Source organism: Trachinotus anak, unplaced genomic scaffold, assembly GCF_046630095.1.
Source record: "Trachinotus anak isolate AG129_WGS33_773 ecotype Australia unplaced genomic scaffold, CSIRO_AGI_Tana_v1 ptg000016l, whole genome shotgun sequence".
NCBI classification, from domain to species: domain Eukaryota; kingdom Metazoa; phylum Chordata; class Actinopteri; order Carangiformes; family Carangidae; genus Trachinotus; species Trachinotus anak.
Genome location: NW_027273867.1, coordinates 16,896,962 through 16,918,169, shown reverse-complemented (window position 1 = coordinate 16,918,169; position 21,208 = coordinate 16,896,962). Strand labels below are relative to the sequence as shown.

At 40.8% G+C, this 21,208-nt stretch overlaps 3 protein-coding genes and 1 long non-coding RNA gene across 7 annotated transcripts in view; 3 read left to right on the top strand and 1 right to left on the bottom strand.

The window, feature by feature from the left end:
- Positions 1 to 8,325, top strand: part of kmt2ba (lysine (K)-specific methyltransferase 2Ba) — a 29,365-nt gene extending 21,040 nt beyond the window's left edge. For 2 of the 3 annotated variants that reach the window (XM_071501243.1, XM_071501245.1), the window contains exons 26-36: positions 54 to 214; positions 496 to 657; positions 820 to 3,148; positions 3,337 to 3,462; positions 3,778 to 3,896; positions 4,187 to 4,312; positions 4,644 to 4,896; positions 5,025 to 5,135; positions 5,289 to 5,372; positions 5,478 to 5,607; positions 7,004 to 8,325. In XM_071501243.1, the coding sequence (XP_071357344.1) occupies positions 54 to 214; positions 496 to 657; positions 820 to 3,148; positions 3,337 to 3,462; positions 3,778 to 3,896; positions 4,187 to 4,312; positions 4,644 to 4,896; positions 5,025 to 5,135; positions 5,289 to 5,372; positions 5,478 to 5,607; positions 7,004 to 7,279 (3,877 nt within the window). In that variant the 3' untranslated portion in view covers positions 7,280 to 8,325. The remainder of the gene's footprint in view (positions 1 to 53; positions 215 to 495; positions 658 to 819; positions 3,149 to 3,336; positions 3,463 to 3,777; positions 3,897 to 4,186; positions 4,313 to 4,643; positions 4,897 to 5,024; positions 5,136 to 5,288; positions 5,373 to 5,477; positions 5,608 to 7,003) is intronic. The other variant, XM_071501244.1, reaches the window with a different exon arrangement.
- A 1,396-nt stretch (positions 8,326 to 9,721) lies between these two features.
- On the top strand, positions 9,722 to 13,945 carry LOC139634654 (trypsin-3-like). Its single transcript, XM_071501246.1, has 5 exons — positions 9,722 to 9,812; positions 9,998 to 10,151; positions 11,022 to 11,275; positions 12,226 to 12,362; positions 13,593 to 13,945. Exons 1-5 carry the CDS (start codon positions 9,773 to 9,775, stop codon positions 13,740 to 13,742), a joined length of 735 nt encoding a protein of 244 aa, XP_071357347.1. The 5' UTR covers positions 9,722 to 9,772; the 3' UTR covers positions 13,743 to 13,945.
- LOC139634655 (small ribosomal subunit protein eS19) lies at positions 13,793 to 17,328 on the bottom strand. Its single transcript, XM_071501247.1, has 6 exons — positions 17,024 to 17,328; positions 16,698 to 16,768; positions 15,986 to 16,086; positions 15,168 to 15,351; positions 15,027 to 15,081; positions 13,793 to 14,326 (listed from the first exon to the last, which is right to left on the bottom strand). The coding sequence occupies exons 2-6, from the start codon at positions 16,766 to 16,768 to the stop codon at positions 14,279 to 14,281; spliced, it is 459 nt and encodes a 152-aa protein (XP_071357348.1). The 5' UTR covers positions 17,024 to 17,328; the 3' UTR covers positions 13,793 to 14,278.
- The window catches only part of LOC139634656 (uncharacterized), a 28,600-nt gene continuing 23,545 nt past the window's right edge, over positions 16,154 to 21,208 (top strand). Inside the window, exon 1 of one of the 2 annotated variants that reach the window (XR_011694016.1) lies at positions 16,154 to 16,792. This is a non-coding gene — a long non-coding RNA (uncharacterized lncRNA). The remainder of the gene's footprint in view (positions 16,793 to 21,208) is intronic. The other variant, XR_011694015.1, reaches the window with a different exon arrangement.

Here is a 21,208-nt window from a genome sequence, read left to right as displayed (position 1 = left end):
TGCACTCTTTTTGTTTATACATATAACACATTCTTATTCCCTTTATTCTCTAGATGTTCCCGGTTGTACTGGAGCACTGTGGACCCCCGCAGGCGCTGTAAGTACACCTGTAAGGTGACAGAAGTGAGCACACCTCTCCCTGGTGAGGAACAAGATCCGAGATGGGACCAAGAAGAGAATCACACCATAGTCCACAGTCCCAAACACCACAGAGGTGAGCAGGACCGTACAGATATCTCCATTGTGGAAGCCACTTTGATGAGAGCAGTGACAGTGAAACCAAAGTTTTGGGCCAGAAAGGCAAAGCAAAGGCTGAAGGAAGTTAAAAAGGTTGTGGATCTGAGGGACAATGCAGAGTTTGATGAAATTGTTGTGTAATGTGTCACTTATTGTGACAAACCCAGACTTTAATTGAAAAATATTTGTTAAAGCAGCTTTAAATACTTTTGTCATGTAATACAACACTGTGGTTGGACATGTTTTCTTCCTTGACAGATATGGAGTCCCCAGATTGTTTAAGCTCCTCATCCAGCCCAATTAAGTCCACTACCCCATCACCCAACTCTAAACTGCACAATACACCTGGATCCAAAAGTCCTGGTTACACACAGACCAGGAGACCAGCAGGAGGATCATTTCGACCTCTTCCATCTCCAGGTAAATAGTTCAAGATGACATGATGCAAAACATTTTTTATATATAACTGCAAGTTTTCATAATTTACCTTTTTAAAGGCAGTGTTTTGTTAAATGTTATTATATGTTAGTGCATTTGTGAAGTAGAGCCCCTAAATCACTCACTGTTGTTTGATGCTCTCAGGGTCTGCTCTCCCCAAATCACATCACATCCTGACTTTGAGGGACCTGGAGGACACCCGTCGGCCTCGCAGGCTCTCATCAAGAAGCCGCTGCAGTTCCTCACCAACAGACAGTGACCCATCTTTACCGATGACCCTCCGTTCCGGTGGCACCATCCACTCCCGATGTGCCCTGTTCAGTTCCCCGCCAAGATCATCAAGCTTTGGACCAGCCTCGCCACCTCTGTCACGACAAAACTCAACATCTCCAGTCTGGAGCTCCCCACCTAGGTCCAACTCCAGCATCTCTGCAGGGCTGTCACCACGACAAGGAGCCATCACTCACTCCCCCAAAGGGAGACAAAACTTTAAAATCACCACTCCAGTTTCTGCTGAGGTTCCACAAGACTTCCTAGCATCGTCTGAGGCAGAAGACGCAGCCGTGGCCACAACCAATGGGATCTCACTAGCCCCTGATAACTTGGAAGAGGAAGTTGCCCACCTGATGTCCCAGGAGCTGCCTTACACTGTGTTTGACACCGACACAGAGGTGGCAGTGGCCTCCATGCTGAATGCGAAGCTCGAATTTGATGAGGCTCTTCTCACTGAGAATGTGGTACTACACTGTGGAGCACAAGGTGGTAGAGGAGAGGTGGAAGGTGTAGTGCAGGATGTGGAAATGCAGGAACATAATCAGGAAAATGATTCTGAAGATGAGGACTCAAGCCATTACTTTAAGTTTTCACGTACAGTTGTGTGTGATGCAGCCAGTGGCTCAGACGCCTCTGGTCAGCTCCATTCAGCACAGTCCATCTCACAGCTAGATGGGGCGGACAGTGGGTCAGAGAGCGATGAAAGCGAAGTGGGCAGCGATGAAGCTCAGGATGCTAAAATTCACAACCACAACACACCAACTAAACAGCTGACTATTGCTCTAAAGAGGCTGGAGTCAATCTACACTGTGTCAAAGTCAACAGCCCAACAAGAAACAACTGAGCCAGAGTTTCAAGAAAATTCTCCACCATCTGCTCTTCTTGAATCAGGTTACACACATGATGAGCTGTCAGTTCACGAGGAAGAGGTCCAGATGAGCTCTGAAACACCAGCATCTCAAAATGAGGTATTGTTGGATTCAGCTACAGGCCATTTTGTTTCTGCTGGAGATGGCTCTGTATTGTACCAAAATAACAATGAAGATGATGATAAAGATGACAGTGCCTCATCAGCTGACTCAGTTGACGGATTTAAAGACGATTTAAATGACCCCGACTACTCACCAGAACCTAAAACCAAAAAATCTCCCACAGCGCCGATGAAAACCATTGTGGTGAAGACAAAACGTCCCACGCCAAACCTTAAACGCTTGTCACCAAAACCGTGTGTTCAGCAGCAGCATAAACTCAAATTATTGTTGCCTGCTCCAACCACACAAACTGTAAATAATGTGTCTGTTGCCCCTGCTGCTGCCACTTTTTGTGCCGTCCCACGCCCAGTCACATCCCCCATTGTAATCAATGGCTTGAACACTTTACCTGTTCAACCTGGTGCCAAACAGAGCAGAACTATCGCCATCCGTTTGGACAGCTCCAGGCCAGGAATTCGGCAGCAGGTGGCAACTCCAAGTCAGGCTGCGGCCACTGACTCGCCCCCATCCCTGGCTCCTGCCCCTCAAGTCCTGCTGGTCAACCGTCAAGGTCAGATTCTCATCAAAGACCCAAGGTCAAACACGTACCAGTCACTCAATACAAATTCTCCCACTTACAGTAAAATACGCCAGATAGCCAAGATTCTCCATAGTGGTAACGCTGTGCAGCGGTCTGTCCCTCGTGTCATAGTGAAGTCTCGCTCCAACCCTCCTGCTACAGACACCCCTCCTGCCAGTAACCACACAACAACGACAGAGAGAAAAATCATTCTCAGAGTGGTGCCTGTGAAAAGCAGCGGCACTCCCACTTCTGCAGCTCCTGTTAGCGTGCGGAGCATTCCTGAACCTGGTCTCTCCAACATTGAAGAAAGCACAGCTCAGGCTATTATTGACAGAGCCATGGCTACCCACCGCAACACGCAAAAGACAAAACCCATCATCCTCAGTAACCCTCAACAACCAAAGGCCAGGCATCGAAGAACATCCCAGTTTCAGGATGCAGAGGACTCAGATCAGTCACCAGTGGCACATTCAGAGTCACCCAGCGGTTTTGTCAATGAACCAGATTTGAACTCACAACCAACACCTGCCTCATCGCGCCACCAGGTGAGAGTTAAGAGAGTGTCGTCAGTGTCTGAAAGGCCCTCAAGGAAGAAATCCAAGATGGACTTCTTGATGGATCCTTCAAGTGAAGTGGATGAAGCCAGGTATTGAAAGATTTCTAATTAGCAACATAAAATGGATAATAAAAACAACTAATATTTGTACTGGTCTAAATGATGGGGATATTTAATAGTCTGTGTATTAACTATAACTATTTTCTGTGGCTTACACAGCCTCGAGAGAGGTTGAAAAGATGGTAAAATATAAAGCACAATGTTTTGATTTCTTTCAGCAGATCAAGTGGTGTGAGAATGAAAGCACCAACAATGAAGGACATTCTTGATCTAGACCAGGAGAATGTGTCTGATGAGCCTGAGCCATTGAGAATTACTGCTCCACCACCGCCCACACCCTCCAGGTTTGTTCACCTTCAAAAGTATACTCATTTAGAGCGTTACTATTATAAAGAGATAAATGGTAAGTGTCAGATTACATAAAGTTGGACATCAGTATTTGTCCACTTTGCAAGCCAACTTATTTTAAAAGAAAAAGGTTGCATTTGCAACCTTGTAAATACAATTTAAAGAAATATTCTGTATCAAATAAATACATTTTCTTCCCAGGATTATTTTGGAAATGAACAAAATATAAAGTGGTATTGAAAGTACCTGCCAACCCTGTTACTACATTTGTTGTCTATAGTATTAATTATTAGTTTGTCCTCTCTGCTCAGGCATTCTCAGGTTGAGAGTCCACCTACATCTGCACAAACCAACAGTCACAGTCTGAGTGAAACACACATGTGGGTCAGCGCTCGCCATGGAGACCTCTGTGAATGGGGCCCTTATTCAGGTTTGTGACTGAACATTAAATGTTTATTCATTTGAAGCTCAGAAAAAAAACATACAAAAGCAAATGAATGTTTAAACAAAGGAACATTTACTTGTTAAATATGTCATCATAAAAACGTTCCCTAAAGCCATCCAGAGATGAATGTGTGTGTGTGTAGATGATCTTGTTCTTAAATTTGCCTGACGAAGTCTAATTACTCAAAATCTAATTTAAATAAAGTTTTATTAACTATAATCATAGCTGTTCAGGAAACGTTGTACATACCACTGAAATTACATTTAATTCTACAGGTTTCAGCTCAGATGAAGATGCACCTGCACCTAGACCCAGAAAGAGAACATACATGAACCAGCCCCATCTGCGCTTTGAAATCACCAGTGAAGACGGCTTTAGTGTGAAAGCTAACAGCATAGAGGGTAACAGCTGTTTTTTGACCTCCTGTTTTTATTCTGTGAGTAACTGTAATGTTTGACAGACTTCACTTGTAGCTGCAAATGAAATCTATGAACGTTTAATTCCAGTGAAACCACATACACCTGATTACATTCTTACAAATACATAAGCCCTTTTAACATCCTATGCAGTTCTTTGAATATGTGAAACATGCGGAGCCTTAGCCAGCCTAGGAGACAGAGGAATTATTCTCTGTTTTTTCACACTTTTGGACTCAATGATAAGAAAATTAGTCTTGTGCACGTGCTGTGTTAATGGAGCTCCCACACCTTCCTCTTCTCTGTCCTCCCTCAGTTGCCTGGCGCGCAGTGATTGATGGCGTTCTCGAAGCTCGAGCAGCCTTCCACCTGAAGCAGCTGCCTCTGGGCGGGATGAGTGGGCCGCGGGTGCTCGGTGTCGTCCACGACGCTGTCATCTTCCTGCTGGAGCAACTGCAGGGGGCCGCAAACTGCAAACAGCACCGCTTCCGCTTCCACCGCTGTGATGACATCGAGGAAGAGCTTCCCCTCAACCCGAGTGGCTGCGCCCGAGCTGAAATCTATACACGGTACCAACACAGCCCCAGTTACTTTCTGTTCAAACTGTTTTTATGAAAAAAATTTTGTTAGTTGGTGTCTTTGTGATTTAAATTCATGTCAATTTAATTGTATTTTTCTTTCCGCTTTTCCTAATTAGGAAAGCAACTTTTGATATGTTCAACTTCCTGGCATCACAGCACAGAGAGCCCCCTGACATAATAGGCCCCTTCGATGAAGAAGAGGATGAATTTCCACTGAAATCTTCCAGGTTAGAGCATTTAAGTTGTCTCTCTTTCTTGCTCCTGACATTTGAATTGTAACCCACTGCACTCCACATTGAACATGAGTTAAAAATAAAAGTAATTTGACAGACTCCATGTGTCGATATTGACGCCACCTTTTCTGTGTCTCACTCGGACAGGCGAGCCACCAGCAGTGAGCTTCCCATGGCTATGAGATTCAGGCACCTGGAGAAAATCTCCAAAGAAGCAGTAGGAGTTTACAGGTAATGGCAAACAAATGGCAGAAAAAAGCCTGGGATTTTATGAAAATACAAAACTACATGTATGCTCAAATAATACAAATAATAATTCTACTCTGGTTCTTTTAGATCTCAAATTCATGGCCGTGGACTTTTCTGTAAGAGGAACATTGAGGCTGGGGAAATGGTGATAGAGTACGCCGGCACCGTCATTCGCTCTGTCCTGACTGATAAGCGGGAGAAATATTATGACAGCAAGGTAAGTGAACACAGTACACTCTATTACTTTTAGAAATCGTCATCATTATCATCATCATCATCATGACAACCAGAGACTGTGGCTGAATTCCAATGCCCAATGCACTTTAATGGGCATGTTCCTGGGAAGTCTGCATGTCAAGGTTCACAAGGGACCTCAACCAGACTTTTAGCAGACCTCCAGAGTCACAGAACTTAAGTTAGACCTTGGTTCCCCCAGATCCTCAAAAGGTTTCTGTTCCTCAGGGAAACGCCTAATGTTTGTTCACATATTGGCAAATTGGCATCATTAAAAGTGCCAATTTAGCTCTTATTAGCTATTAATAATAAATGAGCAATTCTTGATTGGAGAAAGAAAGAAAACTTCAAAATGTGATGAGTTTCAGGTAAGTTCTGGAGTTGTAAGGAGTCTTTTTCATCATTTCTAATGGATTGAATTTATTGATCTGTATAAGTTAACTGCTTACTTGAGTGGTCAATCTTCACTTTTTTTTTTTTTTTTAGAAGATTCTGCATGCACCTGTCCCTTTTGTCTCCTGTTGCATGTTTGTCTTTACCTCCTCCTCTGCACTCCCCCCTGCAAATCTCCCACGCTCCCCTGGGAAGATCTTTGAAAACCCCTGGTCTATTGCAGTATGAATTACGTGATGTAAAAGAAAGGAATAACATTAACAATGATAATGTAGCCTCCCATATTTATTTCTGTGACCGTTTGTTTTTTACATTTTTGACGTGCAAGTTCATTGATGCAGTGAGGCTCGGTACTGCACATACAGAGGCCGCATATGCTGAATCATTTGTATCTGTTTGTCATAATCTGCAGAGAGACAGGCAAAGGTTGGGTTTTCATCCACCTACAATGTGTGTCCTTGGTTGAGGGTTTGGTGTGAATAAAATATTGAGTGTTAAGCGGCACATATAAAGTGAAAAGTGAAGCCGTAACACTAAGTGAAGCAGAAACACTTGCAGATATTGTCCACCTTGTCAGTATCAGTGCTTAAGAACTGTCCAGAAAAGTAATTTGAGGTGGGTTTACAGGGTCTGGGATTTCAATACATTTTCACAGAAATGACTGAGGTCTGCAGTCCTATCTTGGTGCGTTTTGACTTAAGGGGCTTGGCATTTGGGTCCAGTCTCTACCTGATTATTTTGCGTGTTCATTTGTATTTAACTGATGTGACCTACCGGTACCTTTTTAAGCATTTCTGTTAAAATGGATTAAAACATATTTCTGGATTTGAAAATATTCTAAAAAAAATAAAAATAAATAAAATGACCCTAAATATTTGCTTTTAGCAAAAACAAACCACTGCACACACAACAAACCATTAAGCAGTTGAATGTGGTCAAAATGTGACAGCAGTTTTTAAGTCTGTTGTTCAATCACTCTCCATCAGGGCATCGGCTGCTACATGTTCCGAATCGACGACTTTGACGTGGTGGACGCGACGATGCAAGGAAATGCAGCTCGTTTCATCAACCACTCATGTGAGCCAAACTGCTACTCTCGCGTCATCAACGTGGACGGCCGCAAGCACATCGTCATCTTTGCCCTGAGGAAGATCTACCGAGGAGAAGAGCTCACGTATGACTACAAGTTCCCCATCGAGGATGAGGACAACAAGCTGCACTGCAATTGCGGGACGAGACGCTGTCGACGCTTCCTGAATTAGTACAGCATCACACACACATGCACACCACGCACCAATAGCCATCTTGTTTGATGCACTTGAACTTAGTAGGTGGACTTTGATGAGTTGAATGAAGGCGACTGTTGTATCGTAGCCATAAGAGCGAGGTTGCTGATACACACAGACACTGATCTTCATTGGAAGCTTAATTTAAAAACTGGGTGAGGACAGAATGCATTTTTTTATTTTCTGTCCTCTGAAGTGATGTTAGCAGTCACAGGAACCAGATTAGAGCCATATGTCAAAGCTCGGGATGAAGACTATTTATACAGTTTCAGACTGCTGGATTGTTGGTATTTTTTTTCCTTGGAAAAATATGTACTCTTTGACCATCTCATACACCACACTCTTTCAGTTTTACATTGTCAAATTTGTCATCAGTTGTTCTTTGCTGGAACCGGGGCTAAACAACAGCAGGGAGGTGATTACCACCAGCTACAAACGGTGTGAACTAAAATAACCTGATTGTAGTTATTTAAAGAACTGTTTAAAGAGGGAACCATTATTATGCTGGTGTCTTTGTAAATACGAGGTCTCAGAGAAGGATGAGGAGAATTTATTTCATTGAGCACCTTACTTTGACAAGACCCTCTCTGGCAGTACCGGTGTCACAGCAGACGAGACTAATTTTATTTCAGAACAATACAAACACATTTGACTGAAAGCACCTCATGTACATTGTACTGCAGCTACATTTTAATGTCACTCTGGATACCACAGGGACTCTGGTGTTTTAGGTGCTGGTGACATTTACCCTAAAAGGTAGTTTTAACATAGTCACCCAAACCTTTCTCCCCATTCAGTCAGTTGAAATGTCTTGTTTTTATTTGTAACAGCAGACATGCTGTGACCTAAATGCTTTTATCCCACTATAACAGTCTGTTCTTTATTTGTTCATCTGTGCCGTTTGTGGATTTTAAGGTCTATGAGGGAGTTTCCGAATATATTGATCTTGCTCTGCTCAGTTCCTTATAAATCTTTTTGTATTTTTGTATATTTGAACAATAAATGTATATTCAACAAGCTGATGGAAATAAATGTGTTTGAGCTTTTAACTTTCTGTTAGTAAGTGAAGGCTGACTAATACCACTGAAGCTATTGCTGAGTAATGATCCAAGGTTAGTCTTTTCTTTTTTGCACCCTCTTCTTCCTATTTTTTTGTCTCTCACTGGTGTACTACCTCAAAGGTGTTATGAATCAACATTTAATTTAATTACACAACACATTTGATGGAAAAACTGTGTCCTCATTTCCTCGTTCAATCTTTCTAATCATTACGTCTTTATTGTATGAAAACAACCAAGATTAATACTATTAAACACTGATTTACTATTATGCCTGCAATTATTTTGTGAGTATAGGTGGCCATGTTTTTTTTTTTTTTTTTTTTTCTTTTCTTTTCTTTTCTGGCCCGTTTCCTCCTGCGTTAAACTCCACCCAGCTCATGGATGTAGATATGGTCCTAAACTTCAGGCTGAAGGCTGAGTGCTGTGGATGTATATTTTGTTTTTTAGGATTAATAATTGAATTTAACACGTAAAGCTTTGTTACTTTATCGACTCACAATGAATCGTTACCTGTATATAGTTGTATAAAGAATTTCTAAACCTGTTAAATATTTTTTTATCTGCAGTTTTTTTTATTTATGTTCAATAAAAATTTGAAATGTTCAGAATTTTCTTTTGCCAGTGTTTTCACCATTCAGTATATATTAAATGAATAAAATTAAAATATTTGTGATTCTTGTGTGAACATTCATAAAGACACTCATGAATGTACATCACAATGCATCAATATTACAAATTATAGATTATAACAAATGCGTCATAAAACTAGAAGACAATTATGATAATTGATCAAAAAATCTGAATTGTGGAATCAGCATTTTCAGCATTACATTGTGTCGTCTGCATCACTGTCAGGAGAAAAAATACAAGCAAAATCAATAAACTACTGGCCATTTAGTCAGCTATGCAAAAAGAAAGCAAAGAAAGAATAAAACATTTAAATACAAATACAAATATTCCCTGGCAAAGACAAAATCTATGTTGCTGACGCTGACACCATACCATGAAATAAAATAGAATAAAATAACACTGCAAATAAACACACTATAGGAAATGCAACATCTGTTTTAGGACAAATTGTTGCTGGAGTCTAAAACATCCTCTGCAATAAAGGTGTTTTTGATGATAAGTTCCACAGTTGCCTCTTTGCTTATGCATATGTAGTCTTCATTGAAATTACATAATTGCTGGTTGCATAACTGTCAGAAGAGGAACACTTTAATCAGAAATTCCATTAAGTGACCTGATGGTTTTTATCTCAAGGTCTTGCTGTTGCTTTCAGCCATGTGGCTCTTTCCCAGAACAGTTTTGCCTTTTGACCTTGAGAAAGTTGGTAATGTAAAGTGCAGGACAGGTGTATATAAGGAGTTACAGTGTGGGCTTTCACTTACATTCAGCGATTGCCACCATGAAGGCCCTGGTATTCCTCGCTCTACTTGGAGCAGCGTGTAAGACACTAACCAATTTTATTCTTTTCTCTTTTGAAATATAAACTTGGTAAATTCATGCACTTGTTTTATTAAGATAAATGTTGAATCATGTACCACTCTTTATATTTTGTGGAGATTTTTTGTATACCCTTGTATTTATAGGTTTTTTCATATGTTATACGATACATTATATGCTGTTACAGTTGCTGCAGCTGAGGATGATAAGATTGTTGGAGGGTATGAGTGTCCCAGACACTCTGTTCCCTACCAGGTGTCTCTGAACGCTGGATACCACTTCTGCGGTGGATCCCTCATCTCCAGCCAGTGGGTTGTGTCCGCTGCCCACTGCTACAAGTCGTAAGTACAGGAAATCACGTTCTGCATCACCTTACATGCTTTACTAAGGAATTTGTCCGAAATGTACATTTAAGACCACCTCCAGACGCATTTAAGGCATACATTCATTTGAAAGGTTTAGCTACTTCAACGACAAGTCCATGAGCAGTGTAAGTGCATTGGGAGTTTTCTCATCAGATTTGTTCAAGTTGCATGGCTTTAAAAGTAGTTATGATGCACGGGCACATTTTAACCTGAGATTTAAGGTGAGCACAGAGAAAGTTTCCCCTTTCAGCAGATTAATGTTAAAACAGCAAACTCTGCACATGCCCGACACATTTTTGATCGGAGAGCGGCTTTAAATTGAATCATATCAAAGCACTGGGATCATCAGTGCATTAATACCAGGGTTTTATTGGTTTGCAGCTGAGTGTCGTTAGCCCACTCACTTGTAATGCACACTGTACTTAAAGACTTACATTTTGAGACAAACTTTTGCAGGATTTAAAATGCAGCAAAAAGCAGCTTGAAAATCTCTCAACTGCTTGTGCTAATTTGTCACTCAGCAGATGCCCACATTTCCAAAGTAAGACAAGTAGGTTCATTTGTGATATACTTAAAGCATGACTATGTGATCTTTGGAAGAAGAAATAACACAATCCTTTTATTACCAATTTTAAATGTCATTTATAATAAATAAAAAATATCCTTGCTTGATGTGATACACTCAGAGTTTGGCTGTTTCAGCCTCTGGTATGACAAGAGGCTCATGGTGGCTTTTGACAGATGTTTTGTAAGTGAAGCTACTCTGGCTGCTGTTCAGAAAATGATCCATAGGCTCATGATGATCAAAATGATGCAGAAGTCATTGTTTTTCATTACCTCCACCAGTCGTATCCAGGTCCGTCTGGGTGAGCACAACATCGCTGTGAATGAGGGCACCGAGCAGTGGATTGATGGTGCCAAGATGATTAAGCACCCACAGTACAACAGCTACAACCTGGACAATGACATCATGCTGATCAAACTGAGCCGCCCTGCCACCCTCAACAGCTACGTCCAGACTGTGTCCCTGCCCTCCCGCTGCCCCGTGGCCGATGAGAACTGCCTGGTGTCCGGGTGGGGCAACATGTCTGCCAACGGCAGTAAGTTGAGTCTGAAAAACTAAAACACAAGGAAGTGGAGTGAAGAGAGGTTGCAAGTGTGTTCAAAAATGATGATATAGGGTGAATCATACCTCACTGAGGTAAGGAAAACAGAAATGATAGACAGCAGCAACCCTGAAGAGCCTAACCTTGTCACGGTGTGGCTGTGAGTGAGTCCTGATCATAAGAGATGAGCCTTATTATTTGAAGGAATGTACTGCTATAACCAGCAAGGTTTAGCTTTGGCAGTTTTATGGAGGTTTAATACTTCATAGCTGGAGTAACTCTTAAACACAGAAAAAGTGCATTCAATGCATTTAATTTGTGTTGAGATTTCAAGAATAGCCCCTGCACACCATAATCTTAGTCTTAGTCTCAAGTCTTAGTGACAGATGTGTAGGGACGCATTTCATTTTTACTCATACATATCAGACATTTTGTGTCAACTAAGGCCCAATGTTTGTTTTGCAGCCTTGCACTGACATGCAGCTCTATGTATCATAATTAAGGTGTCCATCAAATTAAAGCTGCATCAAATTATGTTATTTATTTTTAGTGTCAGTGTTACTGATTAATCAATTTATTGTTTAGTCCATAAAATGTGAGAAAATGAATCTCCAGATCCCAAAGTGACATCTATAAATTGCCTCTTTTGTTTGACAAGTGGTTCCAAACCCAAGGCTTTTTAGTTTACAATGATGCAAAACAGAGGAAAAGCTGCAAACCTTCAGAGGTGGCAATCACTAAACATTTGGCATTTTTTACCTGATAAATGAAGGATTAATTACCAAAATGGGAGTAAATCAATTTTCCATTGGCAAATCAGTTAGTCATCTCATCACAACATTACTCATATCATACTTAAAAACTCATTATATTCATGTGATACAGAGTAAATACAGTATTTATACATTGGTCCAGAAAGTGAGACCTGCCTTCCTGCTCCCCAGGCAACTTCCCCGACAGGCTGCAGTGCCTGAGGCAGCCCATCATCGATGACAGGATCTGCAGGAATGCCTACCCCCACCTCTTCACTGAGAACATGCTTTGCTCTGGATTCATGCATGGAGGCGCCAGCAGCTGCCAAGTGAGTTGGACTAAACCAAAATGAACACGCAGGGAGTGAGGTGGCACATGACGGTGCATCACCTTCCCGCAGTGCAAGCAGTCTGTGACTCTGGTGTGGTACTGAGCACACAAAAGTACACAGTGCAGCTATTATTTTTCACTGAGCATTGGTTCTACTTCTTAAATGCAAATTATGCATATATCTGCTCTAATACCCTTAATACCCTTGAATACCCAGTTTTTGAATTACCCCTACACCACTACCACTGCTGTGAATGCAGGAAGAAGATGCAACAGTATTGCAAGAGACACATTAACCTTCTGAACATGTCTCTTCTCCTAGTTTATTTAATGCTTTATGATCAGTGTAATTGTAATGATGTGTAAAGATTAAAGAAACGGTCTACTAAAGGCATATATGGCAGGATACTCAATGTGTAATGCGATGATCATTAAACGGTACATTAATATAGCAGTAAAACAGTAAGTTACTTCATTTCTATGAGTAATTGACTTTGAATACCCAACTCACAACCACCTACACCAGTAATACATTATGTAGTTAATATCTTTTGACGTAGTGGTTTTATCATACTAGATTGTTGATATTAGTGTATTATTGTGTATGACTGGGCAATATGCTGCTATATATCATGAGATGAAAATTATCTTCCCTTTAGCTTTTTCAGTACTGTTTTCAGCTGTTGGTGAATATCACTTTAAAGTCTCTGGTTGTAAATCTGTGTACACGACAGCTCAACGGCAGCACTGGAATTACAGGAACTTTCAATCTATGTGATGACTTGATTTATTGGTTATTCAATCCACTGGATTAACTGCAAAAAGACATCTCTATCTAATTACTTTAGTTATAAAGTGTTTCCATAAAATTTAATATGACAATATATAGTTTTTTTTTTTCTTATATTGTGAAAGAAAATTTGATCCATCCAACACAGACCCTCCAGGTTATAGGTTATAGTCCAGGACCCTGTGACAACAGTGTTAGGTGGTTGCAGATGCAACAAAGCACAGTTCTGACCGCACCCAAAGGTGAAACAAGCTTGAGACTTTCAACGAGAGAGGGCAGCAAAACACTGCCTTTCAACTTGGTGTACTGTTATTATAATTTTAATTATAACATATAATTGCTCTTGAGTTACAGAATGTGCTAAAGATGACAAAATATGCTGTGTGAGCATTTACATTAACATTTAAACCCCTGTCCTTCTTCTGCCTGTGTTTGCAGGGAGACTCTGGTGGTCCTCTGGTTTGCAGCGGTCAGCTGCAGGGAGTCGTGTCCTGGGGTTATGACTGCGCCATGCAGGGACACCCTAGTGTCTATGCCCGCGTGTGCCGCTACAACAGCTGGATCAGCAATGTTATGCGCAGCAACTAAAGACACAGTCACCCATACATCCAGATGCAAGCTGACACTACAGCTCCGCACTCAGTACTCATACTCAGTTTATTTAGAACACCTTGTGGTTTATCATGTCATTCATATACATCTCATAAATAAAATGTTTAAGCATAATGTTCTGTAACCAACACTGAAGACAAATAACTGAATAAATAAATAAGAGGCTACTTTAGCATCCATTTCATTTGTTGTGTTTTTTCCATTGTGTTTCACAGTTGTTGGCAAAACAACATTAAAATGCTTTTGCTTGGAAATACTGCATTCTTGTGCTCCTGTGCTTTGCTGCCACAACACCACTGTTGTGTTGAAATTCACAATGACTTTCAAACATCTGTGTATAATATGTAATTTGTACTTACTGTACTATAGACACATGCATACTATAGACACATCTCTATGAAATGCCTTTTGTAATGTGGGCACAAGAGTGATAAGGGAAATACGCAGACTTGAGTAAATAAGCAGAAAGGCATAACTGCATTTCACTCGTCTGGATTCTTTGCATGCGTTCCTCAGATGGCGCTCTGTAAACTTCGCTGTTTTTTGTTTGCTGAGGCAACCTAAACATACAGAGATAAAGACAGAGAGCAGTAGGGACAGTCATGCAGCCATATCAAACAGGAAAGCATGTGCACTGGTCATAAAAATTATTTAGGGTTGGAAAGACTGTTAATATTTAACTTGACTACAAAAATGCAAATCATTAAAGCAGTTTTAGTTTAACCATTGTCAATATGGCAATAACTGATACAGAACACAAGAGGGAGCCACTCCTATGCTACACATTCGTGGATTGTAAATGGTGGATAACTATTCTTATCTTTTTGTTTAAAATGTGTTCTAAAAATTAAAAAAAAAACACTTTAAGTTAGTTATGACAAGTAATTTAAACGTAATTTAAACGTATTTAAAATAATTAAATGTATAGTTACTTTATAATAGTAACAATTGATTCTGGTCTCAGTCTAGTGCTCACTAAAATGACATTTCAAAATATTCTGTCCTTCAGACCAGAAAAAAAAAAAAAAATAAACTTATCCCTGATGCACAAAGGGATTACAATCTGGATTTGAATAAATTTTATTACATATAAAGGGGATGTATTTAAACTAAAACTGAGAGTTCAGCTGCTCCTTAAAGTATAATCGTCATTGACTTTCATTTAAGTAATTACTGAAATAATATATGCAAAGGTCACCTTGGACAGGATAACAGTAAAATGTCCATAAATAGACTGCAGTTACTGCAGTAACAACCCACCTGTCCTGCGATCCTATCCAGATCTCTCTGGCCCTGAGGGGTAAGTCTCCGTCCACTGTAGCAAATGTTAATAAAAAAAACATCCATTACTTATTCAGGTCACCACATTACAGTCTCATACCCAGCATCCCCATCTCTTACCCACTGGGGTCCTTCTCAACCATCTTGAGGCCCTCCAGAGCCTGGAGGACCTTCCTTGCCACATTCCTGGAGCCCACGCTGAAGTGGGCGGGGCATACACCGTTCCTCTGGCGCCCTCCATAGATCTTGATCATGGAGCCCACGCCAACCCCTCCTCGCAGGTACAAGTGACGGGCTGTGGATGCTGGTGAGACGGACAAACAGTATGACATATACTTTACAATATGTCCCTGTTTTATCGTCTGAAACGCTCCTGACTTGTTCAGCCCAAAGACATGAAATCAAACATTCCAACTTATCAAATGTATGAAATTCTTCTCTGTAGACTCTTATGCTATTGTCAGGTCAGTAAGCCTGAGTAGATAACATACACAGCAGCTGAGGGAGGCTTGTGTGCATATACTTTTACAGTATATACTGTACCAGTTGTGGAAAACCTGATAGGAAGGACCAATATTACACAGTGTGTGTGTTATCATATACAACATAGGTTCCTAAAATGAGGTCCAGAGACCAGCAGGAATTCTTGAAATTATCAGATGGCTGTCTGGGAAAATGTTAATAATTCCACATGTATGATTTGGTGAAGTCACATTTGCTGTATGTGTCAGGACATGGAGATGTTTTATGTAGTGCAAAATCACACAATCAGATGGGTTTTCCCAGAACTAAATTTTATAAACTAGTTGCTCTTAAAAATATCTGTATGGGGTCCTAATATTAAAGAAGCCGGAATCTACAGATTTTTAGCATTTCAACTTAACCAACTATTATAGCTGCTGCAGATGAGCTCACCAAACACTTCCAGTGTGACAAACCTGCTCTTGTGTAAAACCAGTTGTCATCACAAGGAGCTAGCTCCTTGTGCCTGGCAAGCTTCACCGTGTCAACCCACTCTGGGACCTTCAGTTTGCCAGACCTGAAAAATCAATTACCATTTGATGTGATGAATCAACTGAGAGAGCCATTAGCTCAAACAACATATGGCACAGGAAAATGGGATTTTATTCATCTACTGTGTGTATTTTGTAACACATATTTATTACTGTATTTTTTTATTCCTAAAATATCAATGCCTAGGTGTTATTTATTATGTGATTTAGGTAAGATTGAAGATTAGACTAAGGACTGAATGAGGCAGTATACTACTCCTTGGACATGGAGACATGTTTAAAATGAAATAAATAAGGGATTCTGAAATCAATAAATACACTCAAATATATGTAAGCATTACCAATACATTTTTAAAGTTGTGGTTAATTATTATGCTCTTGAAATCTCATGAGGAATCTCAATCTCAAATATAAAAAAAAACAAACAAACAAACAAAAAAAAACTTTTATCAAAAAATTACTTCTCTGTTAATCGTAAACAGTAAAGTCTGAAAAATGAAAAAAAAATAATAATAAATAAATCTGATGGATTTTCTCATCGCCCTAGAGTCAACTCTATGTTTTTGCCCCTTTATTAGGGTCAGTCAGCCTGGGTGATTGACAGGTGGACACCAATCTGGTTTTGAGCTTTACTTACTTTTTGAGGAAAGCTGACAGAGCCCTGACAAACTCCTGCTGGTTGACATCTTTCACCGTGACACTGGGCATCTAAAAGGCAAAATGGAAACAAGGGTGAGCTTGAAAAGTTCATTTTAAATGCTCTCACAGTGGCTTCAGGAGCCAAAATGCGCCGCAGTTGGAGTAGTACTATGACATTTGTTTTTTTTTTTTTTTTTTTTGCTAACGTTAGCCGCTAGCTAGCTTGCTAAAGTAACTGTAATTGATAGCAGGCAAGTCGTAACGCCTCTGACAACCACACATACATACAGCTCTCGTTTTTCCCAGTAGTAACCAGTGTCTTACTTTTCATATACCCTACGAAGCCGACAGCCAAGTGGTCAGGTTAAGGACGGAGTTTAGTCCCCGTTTAGCCGATGGCTGCTAATGCGGTGAAGCAGCAAAAGGAAGGATGCTGAGGAGGGAGGGAGGGAGAGATGGAGGGATGGAGGCTGCCCTCATTTGGAAAGGATGATGATACCGTAGCCTGAATTAACCTCACCAGCAGCTGTAAATTCCTGCTTATCCCAGACCTTAAACCAACCTAACCCATTCACTACTCTCGCTATTCTCCATTAATATCTTAATCGCACGATATGCTTCATATATGTGTCAAAGTGATGGTTAAACAATGCTGAAACCGAGATTTTTTCACTTTGATGATGCTGGGTGTGAATCCCAGTCCCAGCAGAGGGTAGAGTTGTGGCACCTTTTCCATATCTCTGGCCAATGTCTCTGTTTTATCAGACCCAAAGGCTTGGGTGGAAGGCAGTGTGCTGCAGTCAGCAGGAGAGGAGAAAGCACTTCAGTGAGGAAAACACCACCAGTGGAGGATTAGTAACGCTCACTCACTTTATCTGTCTTCTAAAAGCACTTACTCCCTTTTTATCCAGATACAAAGAATGAATTAAGTACGTTTGTATCTTACAAGCAGTGCAAAAACTTACTGGAAATGTTGATCGTGATCTAACAATTTCATGGCAGAAATGACAGCTGTTTGCCACAATGGAGCAGAATATGCCATCTTTTTAGATTCAGAATACTGTCCAGGCATCTGTTTGCCAAGGTGACTGCTGCCCTTGGAAAAGAAAGCTGTATGCAGTGACTAATATCTGTATTTTATAAATGAAAGCTCTCAGTCCTGGCATAAATGTAGTTATGTGTAAAGACAGCATAGATAGAAAGCTACCTAACCAAGGTGATCAATTCTTCAGTACATTTCTTTCTCAACTTCCCATGACCCAGCTTCCTTCCCCCCTGTTTGCACATTTTTTTAAAAAATAATTACAAATTTTCTAAACTTCATTCATTCCACTCTCTGTCTACCTGTCATAGTATTTGCAGACAACCAATGATTTGAATTGAAATACAAAAAAATTGGATTATCTTTTGTGCACCTGTTAACTAAATGTATAAAATGTTGAACTGGGAATGTTAAACTGGTAACTTATAACTGGCAAACACCAGAAAATACTTATTAGTCGATGTACTAATCCAAAATAAATCCATTTTATCAAAAATACCAATGATTATTTGCAAATGCTGTCTGATGTGTATGTGTGCATGATCACAGGCTTGTACTGAAATTTGAAATAAATATGAAAGGAAGATAATAATAATAATGATTATGATAATAATAATAACAACAGTTATAATAATAATGACCTTTATTGACCGTAGATGTGGAAATCTGCCTTTGTCTTCACAGGCTGCTTAAAATACATCATTGTAATTCACAAACAATAAATACAGTAATAAAATTAGCACAACATGCACAGTACAAACAACGATAACGGACATGATTCCTGTGTGAATGATGCTTATGAGTTCAACAGAGTTGTTGCATTTGGTATCTTTCTGTAAATGACCAGATACAATTTGTTGAGCTTTCTGTTTCACCTGCATTCTGAGTGTCTACTCCAGTTGTTTCTGTTCTTTCCCAATAATTTTACTGGCTGTGTAATCCTGGTTAGTCTGTCCTTGTTCTTAGACCCCAGGTGTCCATACTGTGTGCACATACTAAAAGTTAAAAGACTTATTGCAAGACCTCTGTAGACAGTCTCAAAAATGCTCTTGCTTGTATAATATGAGTCCAATTTCCTGATTAGATACAAGCACTCCAGTGCTTTTTAAAAAATGTATTCAGTATTGGCTTCGAAACCTAGAGTGCAATCGACAAAGATTCCTGCATATTTGAACTCCTCTACAACTTCCACAGGCTGATCATTAAACAGAACAGGTGGAAAATAATGACAGGGCCTGTGGCTCTCAATAACCAGCTCCTTAGTCTTATTTTCATTAATAACCAGGGCACTGGTCTTCAAATCCTCAAAAATCCCTTTTGGTTTTTAATTGTCTGGTCAGGAGCATAAGCAGGTTGACTTAATGATTAAGTGACTAAATGATAGTTAGATTAACACTGAAAACAGTTATTCCTTGCAGTGCTGGTTATGTTGTATATTGTCTCCTTAATCTCCTGCTTAATTTTAGCATTTTTGTATGGGTGCAGTTTGACGCTATTAACTATTCAAAATACAGAAAATCCTGCTGTTTTAATTCTTTCTTTCCTTGTCCCCAAGAAGGCGTGTATTTCTTCTCTGGTATGTAGGTTAACATCATATGTGGATTACCACCAGCATGTGAAACACTGCATGTAAAGCCAAGGTAGATGAATGTGTGTTTACAAATGTGCAGAAATGTGCACACAAACACACACACACACACACACACACACACACACACACACACAGAGCAGCCCTGTGCTCTCTGTGTCAGCCCATCTAAGCTTCTTCCCCTCCCCCCTCTCAACATCTCTCTCCCCTTTTTTGTCCCCCTCACCCTCTCCTTTTCCCTCCCACTTGCTCTCTCCTGCCTGCTAGCACTATTTCAAGCCACTGCCTAGAAGAGAGAGAGAGAGAGAGAGAGAGGGAGAGAGAGAGGGGAGGGGAAAGCAGACAGGATTTAGAGTTCAAGTGCACGTGCAGAAAATAGGCTGAATAGAGGAGAGTCGGAGCAGAAAGGAAACCAGGAAAAGGAACGGCAGGGGCGGGAGACAAAGCACACAGTAGCTCTTTCTCCTCCTCTTTCTTCCTCTCTATTTTGTTCTCACAGAAAGAGAAGGTATTAGCCTTGGAATGGGGGGTGTGAAAAAATGAAAAGCCCGATATTCGAATACTGTGAGCGTAAAAGAAAAAAAAATGTATTCCTATTCCTGCCCCCTCCTCTTTCCTCTCCCCACCAACACACTCCTCCTCTATCCCTCCCTCTTGGATATTTCTCCATGAACCCCCGGTCTCTCTCTTTCGCTCTCTCTCGCTCTCTCTCTCTCGCTCTCTCTCTCTCGCTCTCTCTCTATCTCTCTCTTCTCGCTGGCTCTCCTTTCTCTCCCCTCCCACCTCACATGCACACACCCCGGACTCCTTCCTACTCCTTCCCCTCACGCGCGCTTACTATCCACTTTCACTGGAGACCGACTGCAACAAGCTCGGTTTTTTCCTCCTTTTTCTTTTGCTTGCCATTCTTTGCTTTTGGTTATGCCCTCTTGTATGAAGGCACCGCCACACAGACGCTTCAACCGTACTATGCGTGGCGCCCCTAAAAAATGCAGGCCGTGGATTGTCCCTGCGTTAGACTGCATGCCACAAACCGCTTGTCCTTTCCTGTAAACAGTTTTTTCTCTCCCTCTGCAGTATTTTTTGTTTTTCAACTCAAAAATCGACTTCTGTTCAGAAACCTTTTTTTTTTTAATCTCATCTGTATTCTGAAGCAGGAGCTGAGGGTTGAAGAAAGAGAAAAGAGTGTCCGATGAATGGACAGATGAAGGGGACAGAGGCAAAGAATGAGGGGAAAATGGAGAGCATGGTCTTTGGGAGAAAGTGAGAAAGACAGAGAGAGAGAGAGAGGGGTAGGAGAAAGAGTACCGGCACTGGCAAGAAAAACGGGAGGAGGAAGAGAGGAGGGGGACCAGTAGGGGATAGACTTAGGAAGGAGGGACGGCTGGATAGGAATTGGCAAAATCGCGGGAAAAAGGAGAAAAAACAAAACTCCAGAATGAGAAGAAACTGGACTTCTCCCCAAACTCAGGCTCGCAGTCTCTGGTCGCCTTTTATTTTTGTTTTTTGACATGATTTTTCATCACTTCTCCGGTCACCCTCTCACTCATCTGTGAGTATACTGTGTGTACATGTCCTTTTCCTTTCTCATACATGCATCCTCTCTGCTTTTCTTTTTTTCTTTAAAGCCTTCTCCTCTCCCCCGCCTTGCCTTTGCTTCATTTTTCAACTTGTCTTTTTTTTCTTGTTTGAAAAATGTGTTCCCTAGGTTGCTAATCCCCCCATCCTGTTCGTCTATCCCAACTTGCGCTCCACCTCTCTCCCTCTTTCACTGTCTCTCTCTTTCCTCCTTCAGCTCCTCTTTATCATGGGTTATCGCTGTTCTCTTTGCCTCTCCTTGAAGGATTACCTCTGCTCACATTTAGATGAGGGCTTTGGA